Source organism: Dysidea avara, chromosome 3 (genome assembly GCF_963678975.1).
Source record: "Dysidea avara chromosome 3, odDysAvar1.4, whole genome shotgun sequence".
NCBI lineage: Eukaryota > Metazoa > Porifera > Demospongiae > Dictyoceratida > Dysideidae > Dysidea > Dysidea avara.
In genome coordinates this window covers 41,708,514-41,736,332 of record NC_089274.1, presented here as the reverse complement: position 1 = coordinate 41,736,332, position 27,819 = coordinate 41,708,514, and the positions used below count along the sequence as shown (strand labels likewise).

Below are 27,819 nucleotides of genomic sequence, written 5' to 3'. Positions count from 1 at the left end.
CTTCAGCAAACTTGACTTAAAGATCAACCTCTATTTATTCAACAAATATAATGACATTGATCGGCACACCTTAGAGACTTGATGAGACCAGAAGAGATTATCATAAAACATAAAGGGTAGGTGCTTCTGCTTAGATACAACCGTAAGTAGCATAAGGAAAACAGGGGATTTGTGTTGGCCTAAAACTGTAAATCACATCACAGATGAAACCTTCAAAAAGTTACATGCCTTCTGTGTACAGAAATTAGCTAGTTATGTATACAACTTTTTGCTATCATAAATAGTTACAGCAACTATTTGTAGTCATACAATATTGAAATACTGTCACTGTCTGCACAGCTACAGTTAAATGTTTCCATATACTTGGTTTAAGAGTATCTACCTGTATGGTGTACATGTATTGTATTACAGATGCTCTGTTCGAGTAATAACATCTGATTATGGTGGAATGGGAAAGTCTCTTTGTGTCACCAAATTAGAAAAGAAATTGCAGCAAAAACTCACTGAGCCAACAGATTATCCACTGTGCATCACCATTCCAATACATGGGCCAGGTGTTGATCTTGATGTGGTGATGAAGTATTTACAACACCATTTGATCCATGTTGTTGATCCACCTCCTCAAATTTTTCATTTTGATATACCGCCTTCTGTAAGCAGCTAATTTCTGACATGACAGTGATACATATATGCATTACATGCATACATATATTATTGTTTATGAATAAAAGTAAAAACTTTTAAATTTAAAAAATAGATGGAGTTTGCCTACACCTGCAGCTTTATGTACGTATGTAGTGGATATCTAATCCTGATGTGTTGACTAGCTATAAGTATAGCTGAAGTAGAATTTAAATGTACACTGCAGGTATAGGTAATCTCCCTTGTTCCATTTATTTTTATACCAACTACAGTTGGCTGCAAGGTGTGTGCTTGATTTCCCTAAAATGTTTTTGAATATTTTGCATATAGCCAAACAACTCATATTTCAGTACATATCTATGCACAGAAATGCAGTAAAATACAAACAAGAGAATTGACAACCACAAGAATTTAACATGTGTATTTGTATATTCATTTGTCTTTCTGCACCAATGCATGTGAGCAAAATATTTTATACTAAAAGCAGCCTGTATGTAATAAATGAAGGCCTGTATTATCCCACAGGTAGGTAAGCTTTGCTTTGGGGTGGTCTGTCTGTGCCAAATTGAAATGCAGACACTGTGAACAAGTAGGCTATACGTGCGTAAAACAAACATATCTAGCCTTGTAGGTTACTAGGACTACCATATTCCTTCAAGGTGAAAAGGGTGTTTTTCATGCTTTTGCAAACAAAAATTAAGAGCAGCCCAAGACTTTCTGTAGAGAATTTGCATATAGACAGCCCATAAAACAGTTGGAAAGATACTTCTGTGTGTTTGTGGATTGTGGATTGCAGTAGTTCATTCGAGTTACACTTCCTTAGTAACATAATTAACAAATTACAAAATAATTAATTAATTATAAAGTACATTACATCAAGACATACGGTAGTGTGTCATGCGGCCCAAGAAGCCGGCATGCCACACCGTGAGTATATTGACAGGAAGAAAGAAAACACAATTTTCACACCTTTGTAGCTCCGTGATCCTTCATCTGATTGAAACCAGTTTCACTGCACAGGTGCCCACCAGGTAAGCCATCCCACATACCAAATGTGAAGAAAATTGCTTTAGCCATTTCCGAAATATGAGTGGCCAAATTTTCATTTTTATTTCTTCATTTTTTTCTTATTCGTCTTTTCGCACACTTTGAAAAATTGCTATAAAACACAAACTCGTAATCAGATCACCTTGAAATTTGGCACACATAAAGGCAGTCCAAAGGCAAATCCTAGTATCAAATTGGTGCAAAGTTGATGAATGGTTCAGGAGTTATAACCGATTATTCGCGTAAAACAAGTGCAATTTGTTGTCACGCCTACAGGATAAGCTGCTTCATGGAATGAGTTCAAAATCAGTTTGTGGATAGATCAACCATTGTAGGAGTGCCTTTTGGTGGTTTGAAAACAATTGAAGTTAAGATCATGGAGATATGACACGACATCAAAGGTGTGTAACAATTCCGCGAGAATAACATGACCAATATTTTCACACCTACCAGGCTAAGCGCTTAGAGCAATGAGCTGAAAATCGGTATATGGCTGGAATAATAATCATAGAAAGTCCTTGCAGTAGTACAGAAGAAGTGGAGTACAAACCATTGAGTTATGATTCGAAAGCCAACTACATGTAGCAAATGCAAGATCGAGATATTCTAATAGAACAGTCACCCTAATAGAGCACTTGGTTATGTTTATGACTTATTCCATTATAGAATTTTCTATTACACTACAAGTTATTCTGTAGGAAGTTCAGCTGCAAACAGTTAATTTTATGGACAATTCAGCTACAAGCCAAGTCACCCTATAAAGAGTTCGGCTACAAATGTATCGCTGTAGAGATTCAGAACATTACAATTAAGTCACACTGAGGAGAGTTCAGCTATAAACAAGTCATGCACCCTGTAGAGAGTTCAGCTACAAACAAGTCACTCTCTACAGAATTCAGCTCAAACAAGTCACTGTGTGGAGAATTCATGCAGCAACCATGCAAAAACCACCCTATAAAGAATTCAGCTATACAAACAAGTTACTCTATAGAGAGATAAGCTAGAAACAAGAGAGAGTTCACAGCTAGAAGATGTCACCTTGTAAAGAATTCAGCTATAAACAAATCACCCTGCAGGGAGTTCAGCTATGAACAAATCACACTGTAGAGAGTTCAGCTAGACACCCTGTAGAGAGATCAACTAGAAAAAATTACCTTGTAGGTAGTTTAGCTATACAAGAAACCACCCTGTAGAGAGTTCAGCTGCAAACAAATAACCATGTAGAGATTTCGACTACAAACAAATCACCCTGTAGAGATAAACAAGTTACAGAGACCAGCTAAAAGTCACCTTGTAGAGAGTTCAGCTACAAATAATAAACCACCCTGTAGAGAGTTCAGCTACAATGAAACCATCCTGTACAGAGTTCAGCTAGAAACAAGTCACCCTAGGCCTGTAGAGAGTTCAGCTACAAACAGATCACCATGTAAAGAGTTCAAGTAGAAATAAGTCATGCTGTTGAGAGATCAGCTAGAAGATATCACTTTGTAGAGAGTTCAGCTACCAAAAGCTACCTTGTGGAGAGTTCAGTTATGAACAGATCACCCTGCAGAGGAAACGAGCTACAAACAAGTCACCCTGTAGAGAGATCAGCTAGAAGAAGTCACCTTGTAGAGAGTTCAGATACAAAGAAACTACCCTGTAAAGAGTTCAGCTACTAACAAATCACACCCTGCAGAAAGTTCAGCTACAAACAAATCAGTTCAGCTACAAACAAATCAACCTGTAGAGAGTTCAGCTACAAAAAAAAAATGACCCTGTAGAGAATTCAGCTACAAACAAATCACCGAGCAGGGAATTCGACTACAAACAAATCACCTTGTAGAGAGTTCAGCTACAAACCCTAAGAGAGTTCAACTACAACCAAATCGCCCTGTGGAGAGATCAGCTAGAAACAAGTTACAGAGATCAGCTAGAAGAAGTCACCTTGTAGAGAGTTCAGCTACAAATAAACCGCCCTGTAGAGAGTTCAGCTAGAAACAAGTCACCCTATAGAGGGATCAGCTAGAAACAAGTCACCCAGTAGAGAGTTCAGCTGTAAAAGGATCACCCTAGAAAGAGCTCAGCTTGAAACAAGTCACCCAGTAGAAAGATCAGCTAGGAACAAGTAACCCTGTAGAAAGAACAGCTAGAAACAAGTAACCCTGTAGAAAGAACAGCTAGAAGAAGTCACCTTGTAGAGAGTTTAGTTACAAACAAATCATCACGTAGAGAGTTCAGTTACAAACATATCACCCTGTAGAGAGTTCAGCTATGAACAGATCACCCTGTACAGAGTTCAATTCAAGTAAGAAACAAATCATGCTGTTGAGAGATCGGCTAGAAAAAGTCACTTTGTAGAGAGTTCAGCTGCAGAGATTTCAGCCACAAAGAATTTATTCTGAATGTAGAGATATCAGCTTGAAACAAGCCAGAGATCAGCTAGAAACAAGCCACCCTGTAGAGAGATCAGCTGCAAACAAATCACCCTGTAGAGAGTTAAGCTACAAACAAAACACCCTGTAAAGAGATCAGCTTGAAACTATACACACAATGTAGGGAGTTCAGCTACAAGTAAATCACCCTGTAGAGAGTTCAAGTTACCCTGTAGAGAGATCAGCTACAAACAAATCACCCTGTAGAGAGATCAGCTAGAAAAAGTCACCCAGTAGAGACTTCAGCTACAAACAAATCACCCTGTAGAAAGTTCAGCGACGAACAGATCACCCTGTAGAGGGTTCAGCTAGATACAAGTCACCCTGCAGAGAGATCAACTAGAAGAAGTCACCTTGTAGAGAGATCAGCTAGAAACAAGTAACCTTGTAGAGAGTTCAGCTACAAAGAAACCATCCTGTAGAGAGGTCAGCTACAAACAAATCACCCTGTAGAGAGTTCAGCTAGATAAAAGTCACCCTGCAGAGAGATCAGCTATAAGAAGTCACCTTGTAGAGAGTTCAGCTTCAAAGAACCCACTCTGTAGAGAGTTCAGCTACAAACAAGTTATCCTATATAGAGATTAGCTAGAAAGAAGCCTGTAGAGAGCTTGGCTACAATCAAATTACCCTGCAGAGAGTTCAGCTACAACAAACCACTTAGAGAGATGAGCTATAAACAAGTCACCTTGTAGAGAGTTCAGCTACAAAGAAACCATCCTGGAGATAGTTCAGCTACATTTCAAGTCACCCAGTAGAGAGATCAACTGCAAAAAAATTATCCTGTGAGGAATAATTGGCATGTAATAAATATTATATACATAAAATCCAAAATAGATGAAGGATTAAAAATCTTCTTTAAGTTCTTTTCTTCTTCCTGTGGTAAAGAAAAAAACAGATGGGTTTAAAAAGCCCCACTTTACAATATAGAAATACAAAAAGAAGTGATATCTAATCAAAAACAGCCAAGCTGTAAAAAAAAGGTGCGGCCCCAAAAAGGCCATGGTGAAAAAAGATGTGAAATCCAAGGTGGCAGCCAAGAAATGGCTGTGATGGTAGGTTAATGGTAAAAAATTTAATAACAACAATTCAGACAAATTTGGTGCCAAAAACATCTTTTTTCACCATGGCCTTTTTGGGGCCGCATCTTTTTTTACAGCTTGGCTGTTTTTGATTAGATTATAAAGTTTATGGCTAACGAAATAGGTAGCATAGCCTTTTTGTACATAGTTTATTAAATGCCTATTTTAGCCATTTGCTTAGCAAGGGATATGGTATTAGCTGCTTGGACACCTGATTTTTAGACATCATCTTGTTAATATCTGTGATCCCTACTCAAATTATGTAGTGTTGCTTGCACCAATAACCAAATTAGCCAATTATTCCAATAACAGATATATATTAACAACAGAATTAGCTGATAACCAACCCAATATACAGTAATATCACTAACACTCATTCTCTCCCAGGTTTTAAGTACATTTTACTACTGTTGAGACAAGTGGCTGGTACTACATAGAAAGTAAAACCTCAGTTTACTTTAGGCATGGCCTAAAACCTGACGATTTCTAGCTTGTAGTCACCACTGAACCTTTAACACATAACTTAATTAAAATATCCAATAGCTTATTTCTAGCCTCCTCCATATCATTATACTGTACTACACAGTACAGTGGAGATTAACATTGGCTTTGAATTAATCAAAACCGATTAATTGGCTATAGCCAGTATTGACCCGATGCCAGTTTTTGAACCGATTATCAATATAACACTAACTCAAATTTAAAATTACTTCTTAACAACAGTGTATTTAGCCTGTGCTCCCAGTTGATTCAGTAGAATAACCTAGCAATCACTTACTGTGCACAACATTGTTCCTTTGTAAGTAATCCATGAAAGATTGATATGTGTGTAGAGAGTTAAGTTGAACTCTTTGCATCTTTACAGGTTCTAGATGATGTGGATGCTCTTCTTTTCAGTATTTTAGTGTTAAAAGGTTTTAGTGACAGTTCTGGAAAAGTTTGGAGGTGTTTCCCTCAACAGCTGTATTTAATTGAAACAACATTTACATCAGTGAAACAGGTATAAACTTTTTGTCTTACTCATTAAATAACAGATATGTGATGCATTACATTTAGAGTGGTACATTTGATGGTCCAAAAAATTCTAACACTCTGCAATTTCTGAAGTTCATCCCTACTATCACTTGCTGTAGTCCTAAACAAGCTTTATCATCTAAAACAAAAAATGGTATGGACTGTTTTACATCTGTAATCTGCTACTGTACTATGCAAACTTACAGACAGTAAATGTTTAATTACATATAATACTGCATGCTTAGGAGATGTAATCATATTTGTACGTATGATAGGAAATCTTGGACCATTACAAATTGTTGGTGTATCATAGTAATAATATGTATATATATACTGAAAACTTTATATGGTCCAAGCAAACAAATGCACAATAGAGGATGATGGACAAGAGGAATTCAATGTCTGAAGTATGGATTAAATATCCAGCAGGTGTAGGCGACCTCCCTTGTATTACTTCTATGGTCCAAGTTGAACTTATTTTTCCTTGTACTTGTTTCTGTAACATAATTATGACTGGTGAACCCACACATACCACATGTAAAGAAACAAGTTGATGTTATGCTACATTAAAAACCAGTGAATACTAATCCATTCTAACTAAATAGGTATTAATCAACCATGTATATAATTCAGTTTATATTCATGCTATTGCTATTATTAACTAAGCTAGATATTGTAGCATTACGACTAATCAACAATCATAATAAATCACTTGAGCACATGTTACAGCTCTAATTACAGTACAAGAACACGTGCACACACAATTACATCATGGCCCAATAAGATTACAATGGTAAGATCACAAGTGATTATAATCAAATGACAGTATGTTATAAATTGTCAGTCCAAGTCTCCATATCTCCCCTTTTAGTCCGATACCTTTGTGGAGGTACAATAGCAGTGCCGGTTTAGGATCGGGTCAAATTGCTAAACTCCTGTTACTTCCTCTGGTCTGTGGGTCCACAGGCAGTTGATGGTTCATCGTTCCACAAGAGTTCATAAAAATGTGAACATAGCTCTCGACATTATAAGAACCAGCGAACAATGCTTACACTTGTACTGTAGCTACCACACAAACGCAACATCACTACATGCTAGTAAAAGCGACTTGCCAATTAAGGGGGTGGCAGCCATTTCCATCGCAAGTCGTCATTCGTCGCATTTGTGATCGAAACAGCTGCCCCCCCACCCCCCTTAATAGGCGAGTAATTTAATCACTTGCACTCACGTGTAGCGATGTTGCATTGGAGCGGTACAGTCATAGATCATAAAGAAGCCCCATTCGCCAAAGTTTTTTTCGCCAATTTTGCAATAGTGGGTTTTTGCCAAACTTTAACCGCCAAAGTTTTTTACTATATGGTAGGTAGTTTGTGTACATTTTATTAATCCAGTAATGGATTTGTTTTATTGATAATGATAACTGTTGTAGATACGTATGTACGTATAGCAATTTACATTAGTGGCTGTCAAACTCAGTGTAAGCTTTATTGTTATCAGACACACTTGACTGCATTTTTATAGTCCGGTAGAAGAAGGGGCTTTTTTAGCTGAACCTTGCAATATGGTCTATAGTTTATTTTATCACAAAATATTTCTCCATACTATGGACTACTCAAAACCACCTGCTGGACCTCCATCAGCATTGGGCAAATTGGGATATTAGCTCAGGAAATTCTAGTATTTTGGTCATTCCATGTTAAATTATCAGAGAAATTTAAAAATGTTCACCTACTCTTTTAGAATTTCTTCAAAATTGGCACAAAGACAATGCATCATGTCACAAAGTCATACACCAAGTTTCATTTAATTCCTTTGATCACATTCCGTGTTATGGCTGTTTGATTTACTGTAGATATTTTACTGCATTTGTGATTGTGCAGTACTTTTAATATACAGTGAAACCTGTCTAATTGGACCACTGTACAACAACATCACCTGATTTAAACTGACCATTGTAACAGTCTTCCTAATTGTACCATCTGTGTACACAATGACTCAACCACCTATTTAATATATAAGGCAAGCCCAAAGGTGACCATACAGAGTGTACAGGTTCACTATTATCTTTATGCTTAATGATTAAGTAAATTTGTAGAAGTAATCTCATTAACTAGATATAAGTAAACAGTATAAGTTATTTTTTCGACATCAGCTTTACGTGCTTCCCTGTTGGACCCTGATTAGAACACATGTAAAGTAGTGAGTGATGCCATTGGGATCCATGATGCCAAAATTAATAGCCAAGCTGTGAAAGATTAGCCAAGCTGTGACAGAATAGCCAGACTTTAATATTAAATCAAAACCAGCAAACAAGAAATTGCTGCACTGATTAGATTGCAGCTTTTAGACCAACACTTTTACTTTTTTTTTAGTTTATAACTCTAAACGATACAGTTGCAGTGTGCCACACACATACATACGGCATGCTATTGCTGGTGCTGTTGAATAAATAGGAAAACACTGGTTAGTGGAGCCAAATAAGTGGAAGCAGGAAAGACTTAAGTCAAATTTTGTTAATGTCAAACGCTTTTAAATAAATGACTGCAAATCACGCTTGCAATATAGTGAGATGGATGCTCTAAATGGTTGGATTTGTATCTTTCATACACATCCATGGCCAAGTGCAATTGCATGAATAACTTTAATTTGTTTCAAAATAACATACAAATGTAAATTTTTCTTCATCACCAAATTTCAGTGAATATCTTTTTTTCGAAAGTTATTAATTATTGAAAGTTGGTAAGATTTGGTGTGTGTGGAAGACCTTTCTTGTAAAATTGGTTACTGAGCACTTTTATATAGAAGTGATTGAGATCATTAATTTGTCAACAATGCAACTTTTTAGGGCCTGTCACGGTCTAGCTATTTACTGTACATAAATATCAATGAAGAGGTAGGCAGTTAATAAGCTTATAAAAAGAACACATAATATTCATTGTATATTAAGTGTTTTGTCACCTTACCCCTAATTGCGGCTAGTAGTAAGTATTAGTTGTTTGTGTATTCATTTGACAATCTACATCCACATCAACTTCTTTAAGTCAAATTCTATCCTTACCCCTAATTGCGGCTAGTAGTAAGTACTAGTTGTTTGTGTATTCATTTGACAATCTACATCCACATCAACTTCTTTAAGTCAAATTCTATCTTTAGCACCGTTTTGGTCAGATTATGAGCACTTTGCTAATACTGTACCCAATAAATTGTTTACACTTCATGGACTTTAGCTAGAGAAAGGGTGTATAGCTTTTTCCAAAGTGGCAAAGCCAAAAAGAGACAAACCATCATCACCAGAGAGTCAAGAGACACTTGATTCTATCATAATTATTTAGCACAATGAGAAGCATTCAACTGGAAAAGATCGGAATTAAAGTAGTTTATGAAATCCCTACCGGAAAACTGTAGTGCTTCTGTAATTAAATATCTGGTATTAGAGCTATTGTTCATTTGTTCTCTCAGGTCTAAAATAATGGTAGCTTTTATCAAGCTTGAAATAAATAAGTTATTAAAATAAGGAAACCAAAGAAAGTCAAGGGAGCAAGTGATGACAGTTTTTGAAACATACATAACTGTGGGTATGCATAATGATGCCTTCAGGGGTTTATGGGACTAATTTAGTTGATCAGTTTTTTTCTGACATCAATTGTAATACTTCAAATTTGTTAAATGGTCAGGTTATCAAGCAATTTTGGGTAAAACTTAAACCCACAAGGAGCTATTTTGTAAATTTGGCATGGTTGCTATGCAGCTAATTAAACTTTGGTTGCTGTGGTGATATGCCCAATGCTGACACCTGTCCAGCAGGTGAAATATTGCTTTAGGTGTTCAGGACAACCCAAAACTGCATTAAAATAAACTATAGACCATTTTGCGAACTTCACCCTGGTGACCCTGCCGTCTGCTGGACTATTAGAGTATTTACATGACTGCTCTTGGCTGTGGACAAGACTATACATGTACATTACACACATTCCTAATATTGAGCAGCTGTTGTCTTGCTACATGTGTCAAGACACTTAGTCATTGTACTATCTTCATGCAGTGTTCATGAATACTCACCAGATGGTATAATACTGAGCTAGTTACTTGTCACAAGACACGGAACTCTGACAAGGATATAGTAAACATTCAGTGTTTGTGCATTTATCATTGATCCAAGATCATACACAATAAGAATCATATGCAGATTTTCCAGGAGTGTACAGACTACAATATACTGAGAATAATTATAGTGTATACTAGATATAATGTCAGAAAAGAGATACATAATATAGTTTGTGTAGAGTATGTTGTATTGTATCCATTGGGTATACCACAGTGAAATCTATGCTGTGGACATGTATGAATGCATATAACTTTACAAAAACAATATGTGCTTGGCATCTACAAATAAATTATGTCACATAGCTACTACGTCATATACAGTTAGTCTGTAGACTATACAGTAGCTAATCTGCATGCACACACATCATTCACAACAACAAAATCAGATACTGTGTAGCTGCAATGTCATGAAGCCATGCCGTTTACACCATGTGGTCAGACAATTATGGCTCTCACAAATAGGTTTGATTTTAACACGACTAACACTGACCCAACTTTAGGCTTTGTGTGGAAAGGAAATATGGTTTATAGAAACTATATTCATAGCAATGAATAGTCTCTGGTATCAGTGTTATCACTTTGTTATGTCTCTGAGAGAGTGCTTGTATGGTCACTCGTAACAAATCGCTATCTTGCGCATACAGGAAAAAGTAGACTATACTCACCATGCAGAAATGCTATGCATGATCTTCTAAGTGTAAGAAGTGCTGTTACAGCTTTTAGTGGAGCCTAGAGGAGCTCACACAACAGAATCCTGTAATTTTATTGTTATACGGCTTCTTTAATGTACGGAACTGCTGCTAATAGTGAATGGAGAAGAGAACTTATAGGTGTAGGGTGGTTGGCAATCTGTGGAATACAGGCTCATTAATAGGTCATGGACACGTAGAAGAACTCAGTAACTATGGTTATATAGTTTTTATCTCAAAAAAGTGAATGATTTTTGCTGTACATAAGTGAAACAAAAGAATAATATAAACAAAACGGCAAATTTCAGTTTTGTCTCAAATACACATACGTACAGTACTGTTTCCTTTTCACTTGATACTTACTTACTAGTGACCAATACTCATTGTAAATAACCACTAGAGGGTTGTTTTGAGTTGGAGGATGTTTTCCAAGGTGGTTTTTAGGCGTGCGTTCTATTAGAGTTTTTGCAAATAAAACATGAGCAATCCCTATTATGAAACCACTATCGTGGTTTATGATACATTAAGTATGTTTAATACTTTATCTTCTGTTATAACTTTGTAGTTGAAGAAATCTATGAAGATGAAGTGGAAATATTATCTGATCACTATCAAAGACCATATCAATATCTGATTAAGTTGAAAAGCCCACCTTCTAAATTAGACAAATACTCTTATTCATCAAAGAAGAAGGCTGATGGTGAAAGTGTGCTCTCAGTTGCACTTGAGTACGTATGAGTTGTAATTAAATGAAATGTTATTAGAGGCTCTGTGGTTAATATAATTTGTTTGTAAAAAGTGGTCATCGCAGGGCTACTTGCATACTATACTTTCCTTCATGTTAAACTTAAAATTGTTTTTTAAAAAGGAAATAGGAAAAACAAGTAGTGAAACAAGCTATATGAATGGTGATATTATAACATAGCTCAATGGGAAAATCCCTACATTAGCAAGTCATAATTGTTTAGCCAAAGTATGGATTTTCCCACTGAGCTACATATGTTGTAATATCATCATTCACATATCTTATTATACTACTTTCTATTGCTTGGAACCCTACTTTGTAATGATATACTAGTTTGTTTGTTTATAGCATATAGCTATGATATACACGTGTAACTGTACTATTGAAGTATCATACATGGTTGTTGTATTAGGATGACTGCTTTATTAGAGCATCTTGAGTTAAAGGGACATGGTCACAACACTTTTATCACCAACAGCTATCCCAATATGGGGGCATGGTCACTGTGACATAAGTACTACTAGATCATTAAGGGATGTGGTCACCAAGTGTTCAAGCAATTAGGCCATTAAGATGTGTTTGATTATGTATTAGATCATTATTATATTAGTCCTGCTAGATCATTATTATCAAGACGCACGGTAGTGTGTCGTGTGGCCCAAGAAGCTGGCACGCCACACCATGAGTATATTAACAAGAAGAAAGAAAACACAATTTTCACACCTATGTAGCTCTGTGATCCCTAATCCGATTGGAACCACATTTGCTAGAGGAATACCGGTCAGTTAGAAGAGTCCACATACCAAATTTGAAGAAAATCACTCCAGCCAGTTTCGAGATATGAACGAACAAAATTTCGTTTTAATTTCTTCATTTTCTTCTACTTCGTTTCGCACACTTCGCAAAATCCACCATAAAACATGAATGCATGCTCCAATCGGGCTGAAATGTGGCACACTTAAAGGGCTCATTAAGGCGGATCTCAGTACCAACTTTGATAGGAATCCGATGAACATTCACGGAGGTATGATCGATTATTCACGTAAAATAAGGTCAAAGGTCTGTCACACCCACAGGGTAAACCCCTTGAAGGAATGAGCTGAAAATTGCTATGTAGATGGAGTAACCATCGTAGGTAGGGACCCGCCTATTATGCTCAAATTTTTACCTATTATGCTATGCTGCACTGCTCAAAAATTTTTCCTATTATGCTCAAATTATGTTCAAGCTTTATGCCTCATTTCCTATGTTTTGCTAATAAATTTGCAGTTATGGGCACATCTAAAATGAATGTGACAGAGAAGATCAATATACTCTAATAGAACAGTCAGTTGCCTGATTGTTCTATTGACTGTTTTATTAGAGTAAATCGATCTTATTTCTGCGATATGTATTTTGACCATCAAGGATTTGTAGTATGGCTCACTCCTATTATGCTAGCATTATGCTCAATGCTTTCAGGCACCTATTATGCTCATAATTGTGCTAGCATAATCGGCGGGTCCCTAATCGTAGGAGTGCCTTTTTGTAGATTGAAAAGAATCGAGATAAAGACCATGGAGCTATGACACAAAACCCAACCTGTGTCACAATTATGCAATCGATTTTTTATGAATAAAAAAACTATTAGTTTTTATGCCTACCAGGCAAACTGCTTGGAGCAATGAGCTGAAAATTGATGTGTAGCTGGAATGATCATCATAGAAAGTCCTTGCAGTAGTACAGAAGAATCGGATTACAAACCACTGAGTTATGATTCGAAAGTCAGCTACATGTAACCAATGTGAGTTCGAGTTACTCTAATAGAACAGTCACCCTAATAGAGCATTCAGCTACGTTTATAACTTACTCCATTAAAGAATTATTTAACATTTGCAAGTTATTTTGTAGGGAGTTCAGCTACAGTTAATCTTATAGACAATTCATCTAGAAACAAGTCACCCCGTAGAGAGATCAGCTAGAAGAAGTCACCATGTAGAGGGTTCAGCTACAAAGAACCACCCTATAGAGAGTTCAGCTGCAAACAAATACCCTGTAGAGAGTTCAGCTACAAACAATTCACCCTGTAGAGAGATCAGCTAGAAAAAAGAATTTACCTTGTAGAGAGTTCAGCTACAAAGAGACTGTCATGTAGAGAGTTCAGCTGCAAACAAATCACCCTGTAGAGAGTTTAACTACGAAAAGGTCACCCTGTAGACAGTTCAGCTAGAAGAAGTCAACTTATAGAGAGTTCAGCTACAAAGAAACCACCATGTAAAGAGTTCAGCTGCAAACAAATCATCCAGTAGAGAGTTCAGCTACAAACAAATCACCCTGGAGAGAGATCAGCTAGAAACAAGTCAGCCTGTAGACAGATCAGCTAGAAGAAGTTACCTTGTAAAGAGTTCAGCTACAAAAAAAAACCATCATGTAGAGAGTTCAGCTGCAAACAAATCACCCTGTAGAGAGTTCAGCTACAAACAGATCACCCTGTAGAGAGTTCAGCTGAAAACAAGTCATCATGTAAAGAGATCAGCTAGAAGAAGTTTCCTTGTAGAGAAATCAGCTACAAAATAACCACCGTGTACAGAGTTCAGCTGCAAACAAATCACCTTGTAGAGAGTTCAGCTACAAAGAAACCACCATGTAGAGAGTTCAGCTGTAAGCAAATCACCCAGTAGAGAGTTCAGCTAGAAACAAATCACCTATCAACTAGAAACAAGTCACCCTGTAGAGAGATCAGCTAGAAGAAGTTACGTTGTAGAGAGTTCAGCTACAAAGAAACCATATATCATGTAGAGAGTTCAGCTGCAAATAAATCACCCTTTAGAGAGTTCAGCTACAAGCAAATCACCCTATAGAGAGTTCACCTAAAAACAAGTCATCCTGTAGAGAGATCAGCTAGAAGGATCACCTTGTAGAGAGTTCAGCTACAAACAAATCACCCTGCAAATAGTTCAGCTACAAACAAGTCATCCTGTAGAGTTCAGCTAGAAGAGTTACCTTGTAGAGAGATTAGCTACAAAAAAAAACCATCATGTAGAGAGTTCAGCTGCAAACACATCACCCTGTAGAGAGGTCAGCTACAAACAGGTCACCCTGTAGAGAGTTCAGATACAAAAAATTTACCCTGTAGAGAGATCAGCTAGAAGAAGATACCTTGTAGAGAGTTCAGCTACAAAGAAACTATCATGTAAAGAGTTCGGCTACGAACAGTCACCCTGTAGAAAGATCAGCTAGAAAAAGTTACCTTGTAGACCATTCAGCTACAAAGAAACCATCATGTGGAGAGTTCAGCTGCAAACAAATCACCCTGTAGAGAGTTCAGCTACGAAAAGATCACCCTGTGAGAGTTCAGCTAGAAGAAATCACCTTGTAGAGAGTTCAGCTACAAAGAAACCACCATGTAGAGAGTTCAGCTGCAAACAAATCATCCTGTAGAGAATTCAGCTAAAAATAAATCGCCCTGTAGAGAGATCGGTTAGAAACAACTCACCCTATAGTCAGATCGGCTAGAAGAAGTTACCTTGTAGAGAGTTCAGTTGCAAACAAATCACCCTGTAGAGAGTTCAACTACAAACAGATAACCCTGCAGAGAGTTCAGCTAGAGTCAAGTCACCCTGTAGAGAGAATCCTGTAAAGAGTTCATCTACGTACAAGCAAATCACCCTGTAGAGAGTTCAGCTACATTTCAAGTCACCCAGTAGAGAGATCAGCTGCAAAAAAAGTTATCCTGTAGGGATTAATTCACATGTAATAAATATATGTATTATATATATAATTTGTACATTTACTGATAAAATCAGAATTAGTGAAAGTATTTATAAAATCTGCTTCATCCTTTTCTTATTCCTGTGGTAAAGAAAAGAAGATAGGTTAAAAAGCCCCAAAGCCTGCCGCCAGCTTTGGTGTATACAAATACAAAAAGAAGTGAAATCTAATCCAAAACAGCCAAGCTGTAAAAAAAGGAGTGCGGCCCTCAAAAAGGCCATGGTAAAAAAATATGTGAAATTCAAGGTGGCGGCCAAGAAATGGCTGTGATGGTAGGTTAATGGTAAAAAATTTAATAATGACAATTCAGGTGAATTTGGTGCCAAGACCAAGCAGCACCAAATTTACCTGAATTATCGTTATTAAAATTTTTACCATTAACCTACCATCACAGCCATTTCTTGGCCGCCACCTTGGATTTCACATCTTTTTTCACCATAGCCTTTTTGAGGACCACACTCCTTTTTTTACAGCTTGGCTGTTTTGGGTTAGATTAACACTTTACGGTGACCCGCACTGAAGGTCTGACAGCGACTTGTTAGGATTACCTAACCTAATTACAAGGTCTGAGACTTAAATGACTTATAGCTAATAAGGTGTAACCAAATAGGGGCCAAAGTAAGGAAAAAATCCCTCCAACCCCAGGATTTGAACTAGTGTTGCGCCGATAATCGGTTGAATTATTGGTAACAGACGATATTAGCTAATTTTACAAGTGTCGGTATCGGCTACGAAGCAGAAATAATTTGCCGATTAACCGAAACCCACAATCAATCGTTAATGACAGCAATGAACAGAAGAAGGTGGTGAATGTAGCAGTAAGTGGTTTGCTGTAACTGTTTTGTAACTGTTTTGGCTTGTTTGTTTGCACAAGTACGGTTGCAAGGCTATAGTAGGCTGTGTATATTTATCGGCCTCCCACGCAATTAGTTGATCATTCTTCACAAAGGGTCTGGAATCCCACTAAAACACTGTTTGTTAAGCTAGCTTAGATGTTTTATAACTACTTGGCTTCCTTTTCCATGAAAGGAGTTAGTGGCAAAACTGTAGAAAACATTGTAAAAGTTTGTCACCCACGCAATTAATCACATTGATTACATTATCATTTCAAATGCAGTTTATACACATAAACTTTAGGTGATTTTCTGCTCCTCCTCCTCCCTTGTTGTGAAGAATTGAAGATTATCACTAAATATCAGCATATCGGTTACAGAAATAGGCAGGTATCGGTAAAAATGCATATCAGTGCAACGCTAATTTGAACTACAGGTCACCCAATGTCTAGTCTTAGTCTTCCTCCAGGGGGGATGAATTTTCTTCCTTAAACCTAAAGTATTTATTATTGTTAACACTTTACAGTGACTAGCACTGAAAGTCTAACTGCAACTTGTGCTGCAGCCTTAGGATTACCTAACCTAATTACAAGGACTCAGACTTAAATAGACTTAAATGAGACTTAAATGACTTATAGCTAATAAGGTGTAGCAGAAAAGGGGCCAAAGTAAGGAAAAATTAAGGGACATTGTCAAGCCTATCACGTAGCTACAGGTATCTACTTGGTGTCCATTGTCTTTCACAGTAGCATAAGCGCTTCAAATAATTTTGTGGCATCTAAATACACTTCTCAAGGAAAACATTGATACGGAGTTAAAATTATTGCCTCAATATGATTTTGTTTCACGAAGAAGACAACAACCAGTATGATTGAATAAAAAAGATAAAACAAAAGGCAAATTGCAAACTTGTCAGAACCCAAAAGAGTCAGGTGCCACACATGAGTTAAGTATTGTGGTGTAAAATGGTGGCGATACATTGCATCGTTTAGCCTCTAGCCTTGCAACTGTGGTCAAGCAAATAGGTAGGTAAGTAGGCAGACCAAAAATAGGGACTATTGTATTTACTTGGTTAAATGCCACAGCATTTATTACCTTAGTTTAACCGAGGAAATACAGTATTTTAAAATTCAATATTTGGCCTTTCATTAGGATTTTTTAACAGCAGATTTGATGTTTGAAATGCTAAAACGCTTCAGTAATGATGCTTATTTTGCACAATTTTTATGATGATTTTTGGTGGCAGAAGTTTGGGGTTTTGTTTAGGAGACTCTACTAAGCAGCTACCATACTGTATGATACAGGAGTGGCGGTCAGCATGGCAACGAAGTTGAGGTGGCTTAAACTCAATAATCTCTCTAATTACTCATAATTATTGCCAGTAGCACTGCAAGTAACCACTCACCATTGTTTAGCAATTTATACACAGTGTAGGGAATAAAGCGTTATTAAAATAATGCGTTACGTAATAGTTATTACATTTTGTGATTTCAAGTATAATACCATACCTGTTTCACTGTCCATACAAAAGTCCCAATAGTAGCAGTGAAATTTATCCCGTATTTCACTGACAGCAGTGAAAAGGTTGTAATTGCAATTTCATTGGCTAGAATTTATGTTAACAATGTAGCGCCAATTAGTGTTGACGCGTGTTTAGTACATAGTGACAAATTGCGTACATGGCAACGCTAATGCACAGCATGCATATATGCAGCGAGTATGGTATTAACAGGGAATAGCATGCCATGCTATTACTAGTACATATAATGCGTTACTATTCATAGTCTAGTAATATAACTCAAGTTACTTTCAAAGAACCCATAGTTTGTTATTTTAGTAACGAAAGTAACATGTTATTGTATTGCATTACTATGACAGTTCATTAGCAACGTGTAACGATATTCATAACACATTACTAAGTCCATTACTAACCAATTAGTATTACTCAACAGCTTAGTGGCTACAATAATTTACTGTCCCGATCCCCTATAATAAAATTATCCATATTATTTCACACCTCTAGTCAACCAAGATCGATTAGATACTAATTAGATACCATTCCAATGTCATTGTATGTTCTGTTAGAGCAATTGAGTGCAGCTCTGAATTCATTTATTTGAATTACGGATGTGAGTACTGCTTTCATACTCAAGGAACAATGGACTATCTCTTCTAAATATGTAGGTATGAAATTCTGTGAATGATTTCTTTGCATTTTTGCAGTGCTCCTTGTAGAAAGTCATTTGACTTTTGCAAACAGAGTGACAAATTTAAAAAAAAGGGTGTCAAAGAAACTAGCAATATAAAATATTATGTAGCTTTTCACCAAATTAGGCTGCTAGTTAAGACAGTGAAATGTTGTGGGGAATGTTGTGGTAGACTGTGACAACACAATTAGTTTATGATGAGGCTTCCAGAGTGTGTTGTTGACTATGGTATATATCCTAGTACAGTTGCTGTGTATTATACAGTGTTGGGAAAGTTACTTTGTCAGTGTAATATATTACATATTACTCTTTACTTTTGGACAATGTAATAAGTCACAGTTACATATTACTCCAAATTAAAAGTAACTTAATATATTACATTAAGTTACTTTTGCTCTGACCATACACCTTTCCTTTACACCTTGCATGTTAGTTACTGAGCTAGCATATAGTAAACACTCCTGTAAATATAGCTACTGGTTTCTTGCACCTGTGTAGGGATGCTCATTGTTTTTACTGCTTCAGCCATACCTAAACATTGCTGGCAAATCACGTAACCAGTTGTCTATAACAATCAAGTGTGAAGACCACACCTGTCTGTGTACTCAAACACGATGACCTTACCCCCTTATTGGCCTAGCTGTATTTATAATGATAGCATGCTGAAAATATGGAATAGTGACTACACCCCTTGGTAGGTGAGAAGCTTACTCAAGATACTCTAATAGAACAGTCACAAGTGTATTGCTATAATAAACTTAAAATTGAAGTAGGGATCAAAGCAATAAAAAGGTGTGAAACAAGATGGTATTACAGCATAACTTGGTGGGAAAATCCTTACTTTGACATAGAAGAAAATAATTGTTATACACATGTGGGATTTTCTCACAGAGCTATGCTGTAATACCATCAATCATCTTGTTTTACTACTTTTTATTACTTGGATCCCTACTTCATTTTAAATTAAATGTAATTGCAACACTAGTGTGGTGTTTAAATAAAGATAAATGGTGGATTTTGTAGGCAATGTAATAAACTACAATGTAAGTTATTAATCACTTTGTTAAATCAACTCTTGTAGATCCAGATTGGTAAGTCTTAGGATGTCCTGAAAGAGGAAATAAGGCAGATAGTTCTGCATTACTAAACTCAGTACATCTTGAATTTAGTGAAAAAGAAGCCACCATATTACGTGTGTACTTACATATTTATATTGGTGGTTACCATTAAAAATGTTAAATTTCGTACATACCGAAGAACAAAATTGTATACACATAAGACTTAAAACAAGAAAAAAATGCCAGACTTAAACCCTGTTGTAATTTGTATACAATTTTGTTCTTCAGTATGTACTATATTCAAGATGTACTGAATTAACTTTTTGGTGAATCCATGTTTACAATATACAGACATGCATGGCAATATTAGGTGAGATAACTTAGCTGCTATAGCTTAAACAACACATTGATTACTAGTCTATTCACTGAGCTACTTGGAGAAGTTTAAATGACAGTGGCTTACTTGTTACAGAGCAATGAACAACAGCACCATGTTGTTTAGTTTTGATTGTGGGTTTAATCACATGAGCTATATATGGCCTGATAGAAAATTTAATGGTGAGACAAACACAAGTTGATAGGAGCAAACACCATTGAGTTATGGATCATTTTATAAAGGTATGTAAAGGATTTTGCATGTTTCCTTACTGAAAAGTTACTTGGCTAGTTTTGACATCACCGTTTAGTGTTAGTGTTAGGGTAAACCCCATTTTTAAAATTATTTTAAAGGGTTTGCATATTTCCTTACCGAAAAGTTACATGGCTAGTTTTGACCTCACCATTTAGCGTTACAGTAAACCCCCATTTAACATGTTGATTGCTGGGGCCTACTCCTGGGAATAGTGGCAACAGCCACCATCTATTACACACATGTGCTCATATATATATACATATATATACATTTATTTATCTAGCTATCCACCCTTCCACCGTACGAAGCTCTACATTGCCTACTCTTTTTCCTAATGCTAATCACATAACATTTTCCCACAAAGCCAGCAGTGTACGTGACAATACACAAGTTCAACAATCATGCAACAAGAACACAATGACACCATAATAGCAATTGAGATTATACGTATATGAGATCATGCATGACACGACAATATATAGATCATATAATATATGATATAGAGAGGATGAGTTTGGATGAATAACGGGCAACTGAGGAAATCATAGGGCGGGCAGTAAGTTCTTCCATAAATAGGGTAGATGAATGAACATAGCATTTGCAAGTGATGATAGCAAACTGCTAAGACACATCGAATCGCAGCAATTGATCAATAGCAACCAAAATGACAGACAAAGCTAAGTCACGAGCATTAATATTGGCATCAATTGATAAAGCATTACAGCTACATAACTAGCATCTAATTCACCCAAATTCCTCCAAATTTCCCCAGTTGCCCGAGCTTGTAGTACTCCATAAATATTATGATAGTACACAGACAGTAATATTATTGTAGCTAGTTATAATAACCACACATAGCACAGGTATGCATGAAGTATATGACACATCCCGATGATATATAGAAAATTATGACAATACCAAATGAGCATACAACTAAGTGAGCCTGTATGTGTACCGATAGCGGTAAGCATCTTACTCAGCAGAGTTGTTGCAGGACCAGCAGGGACGAACCTATGAGTACCAAGGAGTGTGCAAATATAACATAAGTATAAAAGAGTGTGTAAATATGGCATGAATGCATGTACACAGTAGGTCTGCCAATTGATTGTATGCAAGTGTCGGCTACCCAACAAATGTACACACGCGTTAGTGAGCATTAAGTGAGTCTGCAAATATTGATATGCATTGTATGCAGCAATTTTTTTTCCTTTTGTGCAAGCATGTAAGCAGAACTTAAATGTAAAAGCCATACGCAGCAGCAACAGTTGTATTCAAAGTTTGAAAATGGCTAAGTACTATGCATACAGATATTGGTAAGCATGAGTAAACTTGCAATTAGAGCTAAAGGTTACATATGTAGTATATAAGCCTGCAATGATTTTTGACATGTAGCAGTTTATATTGTATGTAGATGCTTTCAAGTTTAAAGTACAAGAGACTCTTGTGCATGCACTGACGAAGGCAAGTGCAACTGAGGACTGGAGATATGTACCCCCAAAACAAGCTGGTAAATATTTAAGCAAAGAACCCTAGACAATGACACCTATCTTACCGTTAAACCAGGGAAACACTATAGCAAGGTATTATTGTATGTATATGGAGAGGGGGTGTGCAACCTTGGTATAGATATACGCACCCAGCCTCCTACCTGCATGCAGCCACCAATGAACATGCATATGCCTGAGTATGGAACATGCCTGCGGAAACGACAGCCATTGAGCTATATAGGTATGCAACTGTTGGTGTATACTGGAGATATTACAATTACATTAGCAACCGGACGAAATATTTAATTGCATAAGAATGTAGATAGGTTGTAAAGGCATGTAAAGCTTGTAAAGGGGTCCTAGACAATGACACCTATCCTACCATTAGACCAGGGATACACTATAGTAAGGTATCAAGACACACGGTAGCCCAAGAAGCCAGCGTGCCACACCGTGAGTATATTAACAGGAAGAAAGAAAATGCGATTTTCACACCTTTGTAGCTCCGTGATCCCTTATCCGATTGAAACCAAATTTGCTACAGAAGTGCCAGCTAGGTAGGGGAGTCCACATTCCAAACTTGAAGAAATCCGTTCCAGCCATTTTCGAGATATGAGCAGCTAAAGTTAGGGTTTTTCTTTGTTTTTTTCTTCTATTTCTTTTTGTGCACTTCACAAAATCTGCCATAAAATACAAATGTGTGCTCCAATTGGGCTGAAATTTGGCACACTTAAAGGGCTCATTAAGGCGAATCTCAGTACCAAGTTTGGTAGGACTCCGATGGACATTCACGGAGTTGTGACCAATTATTTGTGTAAAATAAGGTTGAAGGTCTGTCACGCCCACAGGGTAAACCCCTTGAAGGAATGAGCTGAAAATTGCTATGTAGATGGAATAACCCAGTTAAAGGCCATTGAGATATGACACAAAACCCAACCTGTGTCACAATTACTCGATCGATTTTTATGAATAAAAATCTATTAGTTTTCACGCCTACCAAGCAAACCGCTTAGAGCAATGAGCTGAAAATTGGTGTTTAGCTGGAATATAATTATCATATAAAGTCCTTGCAGTAGTACAGAAGAATCAGAGTACAAACCACTGAGTTATGATACCAAAGCCAACTGCGTGTAGCAAATGCGAGACCGAGATACTCTAATAAAACAGTTACCCTAACAAAGCATTCAGGTATGTTTATAACTTATACCATTATATTACATTGCAAGTTATTCTGTAGAGAGTTCAGCTACAAACGGTTAATCTTATAGACAATTCAGCTACAAGCAAGTCACCCTTTAGAGAGTTCAGCTACAAATATGTCGCTGTAGAGATTCAGAACATTATAAGTCACACTGAAGAGAGTTCAGCTATAAACAAGTCACCCTGTAGAGAGTTCAGCTACAACAAGTTACTCTGTAGAGAATTCAGCTACAAACAAGTTACTGTGTAGAGAGTTCAGCTACAAAAAAGCTACCCAGTAGAGAGTTCATCTAGATCAGTTACAAACAAGTTCCCGTATACAACGTTCAGCTACAAGTAAGTCACTCTGTAGAGAGTTCAACTACAAACAAGTCACTCTGTAGTACAAACAAGTCACTATGTAGCTGGAGAGTTCAGCAACCAATCAAAAAACCACCCTGTAAAGAGTTCAGCTATGCAAACAAGTTATAACTCTATAGGGAGATCAGCTAGAAACAAGTCATCCAGTAGAGAGATCAGCTAGAAGACATCACTTTGTAGAGAGTTCAGTTACAAAGAAACCACCATGTAGAGAGTTCAGCTGCAAACAAATCCCCCTGTAGAGAGTTCAGCTACGAACAGATCACCCTGTAGAGAGTTCAGCTAGAAACAATTCACCCTGTGGAGAGATCAGCTAGATAAAGTCATCCTGTAGAGAGATCAGCTAGAAGGATCACCTTCTATAGAGTTCAGCTACAAACAAGTCATCCTGTAGAGAGATCTGCTAGACGAATCACCTTGTAGAGAGTTCAGCTACAAACAAATCACCCTGCAGACACTTCAGCTACAAACAAGTCACCCTGCAGAGAGATCAGCTAAAAGAAGTTACCTTGTAGAGAGTTCAGCTACAAAGAAACCATCATATCATACAGTACGATAGTACTGTATAGTAGGGGTTGGTAAGAAATCGTATGGTTTCGTGGATTTTTGCACCTTAAAAAATGGCCTTGCAATAAGTTTTACTAGAAAAAACCACCTGGAATGCATTTCTACTGATATAATGATGCTGTGCCTTGGGTAAGCAAAGAAAAAGTTGAATGTTTCCATGTACAGGGAGTTTTAAAATTTTCAAAATTCACCTACATTTCGTCTGCCAGCCTGCCTGCTGTAAGACCCGGTAGCGCTAGGTGTACGGCTCCAAAAATTTCAGACTGTCAAGGTAATTACGGTAGATTCACGAATCTGTTGTTTCGATTACATTCTGTCCACTGCACCATGGTGTTTGCTTTCATCATTCATCCGCTTCTTTGTTCTTCTCGAAGGATAATTAATAGTTGCGGCACGCAACACAACCCAAACATGTGATTTTAACGAAGTGTGAATACGTGTGTGTAAGATGAGGGTGTAGTACCCAAAGAGTTGTCTCTAGCATTTATTAATGTTGGGTAGTCGTTTCATATAGTCTTAATTACCAGTTTAGCTTTTTTGTGAGGTAGCTAGCTAATAATACCTTTAAGGGGCGGATCCAGATCCAGACTTCTAAAAGCGAGGGTTCCACTCTTATAATGGTGGACTCTCCAGCGATGTTTTACTACAAAAATCATAAACATTTAGGCCATTAGAAATGCAACTGAAGCCTTAAACAGTTGCTGCATTAACTTTAAAATACAAAACGATGATTATTTTTAGAGATGCCTATTGCGTACGAAGGCAAAAGGTAGCTGCTTCAAGTGATATTTATACTATGTAGAAACAAACAGAGTATAATATAGTTAGCTAGCTAGACAAAAAAAATAAAACAAACTAGCTTTTTTTTTAAATTTCAAAACAAAGTAGGGGTCGATATAATATACATGCTACAAAAAGTAAGGAAACAAGCTCACAAATGTTACAGCAAAAATGAGAAATGATCCAGCAGTAAAAGGTATGGAAACAAGATTAGACGGTTATTTGCTAAAATGAAACACACTTTAATCCCTACTTTTGGCTAATTTGATGGTCTCATTTCAAGATACTAGCAAAAAGTAGGCATTAAAGGGTGTCTCATTTTAGCAAATAGCCGTCTAATCTTGTTTCCTTACCTTTTACTGCTGAATTATTTCTCATTTTAGCTGTAACATTTTTGAGCTTGTTTCCTTACTTTTTGTAGCATGTATATCAAGACACACAGTAGTGTGTCATGCGGCCCAAGAAGCCGGCGCGCCACACCGTGAGTATATTTACAGGAAGAAAGTAAACGCGGTTTTCACACCTTTGTAGCTCCGTGATTCCTTATCCGATTGAAACCATAGTTGCTGCAGACGTGCCGGCTAGGTAGGGGAGTCCACATTCCAAATTTGAAGAACATCACTCGAGCCATTTCCGAGATACGAGCGGCCAAAGTTTGGGTTTTTTTTCTTTGTTTTTTTCTTCTTCTACTTCTTGCACACTTTGCAAAATCCGCCATAAAACACGAATTCGTACTCCAATTGGGCTGAAATTTGACACACCTAAAGGGCTCATTAAGGCGAATCTCAGTACCAAGTTTGGTAGGAATCCGATGAACATTCATGGAGTTATGACCGATTATTTGCTTACAATAAGGTCGTAGGTCTGTCACGCCCACAGGGTAAACCACTTGAAGAAATGAGCTGAAAATTGCTATGTAGATGGAGTAACTATCGTAGGAGTGCCGTTTTGTGGTTTGAAAGGAATCCAGTCAAAGGCCATCGAGATATGACACAAAACCCAACCTGTGTCACAATTACGCGATCGATTTTTATTTTTAAAAAACTATTAGTTTTCACGCCTACCAGGCAAACCGCTTAGAGCATGAGCTGAAAATCGATGTGTAGCTGGAATAATTATCATAGAAAGTCCTTGCAGTAGTACAGAAGAATAGGATTACAAACCACTGAGTTCCACTTCCAAAACTAACTACGTGTAGCATATTCGAGATCGAGATACTCTAATAGAACAGTCACCCTAATAGAGCATTCAGCTACGTTTATAACTTAGTCCGTTATAGAATTATATTACATTGCAAGTTATTCTGTAGGGAGTTCAGCTACAAACAGTTAATCTTATAGAATATTCAGCTACAAGCAAGTCACCCTGTAGAGAGTTCAGCTACAAATATGTTGCTGTAGAGATTCAGAACATTATAAGTCACACTGAAGAGAATTCAGCTATAAACAAGTCACCTTGTAGAGACAACAAGTCACTCTGTAGAGAATTCAGCTACAAACAAGTCACTGCGTAAAGGGTTCAGCTACAAAAAAGCTATCCAGTAGAGAGCTCATCTAGATCAGTTACAAACAAGTTATTTTATGCAATGTTCAGCTATAAGTAAGTCACTCTGTAGACAATTCAGCTACAAACAAGTCACTCTGTAGTACAAACAAGTCACCGTGTAGCTGGAGAGTTCAGCAACCAATCAAAAAACCACCCTGTAAAGAGTTCAGCTATACAAACATGTTATAACTCTATAGAGAAAGTTATAACTCTATAGAGAGATCAGCTAGAAACAATTAGTCATCCAGTAGAGAGATCAGCTACAAGACATCACCTTATAGAGAGTTTAGTTACAAAGAAACCACCATGTAGAGAGTTTAGCTACAAATATATCACCCTGTAGAAAGTGCAGCTATGAACAGATCACCCTGTAGAGAGTTCAGCTAGAAAAAGTCATCCTGTAGAGAGATCAGCTAGAAGGATCACCTTGTAGAGAGTTCAACTACAAATAAATCACCCTGCAGATAGTTCAGCTACAAACAAGTCACCCTATAGAGAGATCAGTTAGAAGAAGTTACCTTGTACAGAGCTCAGCTACAAAGAAACCATCATATAAAGAGTTCAGCTGCAAACAAATCACCCTGTAGAAAGTTCAGCTACGAACAAATCAACCTGTAGAGAGATCATCTAGAAGAAATCACCTTTTAGAGAGTTCAGCTACAAAGAAACCACCATGTAGAGAGTTCAGCTGCAAACAAATCATCTGTAGAGAGTTCAGCCAGAAACAAGTTCAGCCTGTAGAGAAATCAGCTAGAAACAAGTCACCCCGAAGAGAGAGCAGCTACAAAGAAACCATCCTGTAGAGAGTTCAATTGCAAACAGAAAACCCCATAGAGAGTTCAGCTAGAAACAAGTCACTGTGTACAGAGATCAGCTAGAAACAAGTCACCCCGTAGAGGGATCAGCTACAAAGAAACCATCCTGTAGAGAGTTCAATTGCAAACAGAAAACCCTATAGAGAGTTCAGCTAGAAACAAGTCACCGTGTAGAGAGATCAGCTAGAAACAAGTCACCCCGTAGAGAGAGCAGCTACAAAGAAACCATCCTGTAGAGAGTTCAATTACAAACAGATAACCCTATAGAGAGTTCAGCTAGAAACAAGTCACCGTGTAGAGAGATCAGCTAGAAACAAGTCATCCAGAGATCAGCTAGAAACAAGTCACCTGTAGAGAGATCAGCTAGAAACAAGTCACCCTGTAGAGAGATCAGCTACAAAGAAACCATCCTGTAGAGAGTTCAATTGCAAACAGAAAACCCTACAGAGAGTTCAGCTAGAAACAAGTCACCCTGTAGAGAGATCAGCTACAAAGAAACCATCCTGTAGAGGGTTCAGCTACAATCAAGTTACACTATAGAGAGATCAGCTAGAAACAAATCATCTTGTAGAGAGTTCAGTTGCAAACAAATCACTCTGTAGAGAATTCAGCCACTCTGTAGAGAGTTCAGCTTGAACAAGTCACCTTGCAGAGAGTTCAGCTACAAAGAAATCACCATGTAGAGAGTTCAGTTGCAAACAAATCACCCTGTAGAGAGTTCAGCTAGAAACAAATCATCCTGTAGAAAGTTCAGTTAGAAACAAATGACCCTGAAAAGAGTTCAACTACAAACAATGAGAGTTTCAGCTACAGTTCAGTTATGTAAGAAGTCACCTTATTAACTACAATAAG

At 37.2% G+C, this 27,819-nt stretch overlaps 1 protein-coding gene across 1 annotated transcript in view; it reads left to right on the top strand.

Moving 5' to 3' along the window:
* LOC136248518 (E3 ubiquitin-protein ligase rnf213-alpha-like) overlaps positions 1-27,819 on the top strand; it is a 226,598-nt gene that overhangs the window by 45,652 nt on the left and 153,127 nt on the right. The window contains exons 6-9 of the mRNA XM_066040292.1: positions 412-652; positions 6,048-6,182; positions 6,239-6,350; positions 11,555-11,717. Of these exons, the coding sequence (XP_065896364.1) occupies positions 412-652; positions 6,048-6,182; positions 6,239-6,350; positions 11,555-11,717 (651 nt within the window). The remainder of the gene's footprint in view (positions 1-411; positions 653-6,047; positions 6,183-6,238; positions 6,351-11,554; positions 11,718-27,819) is intronic.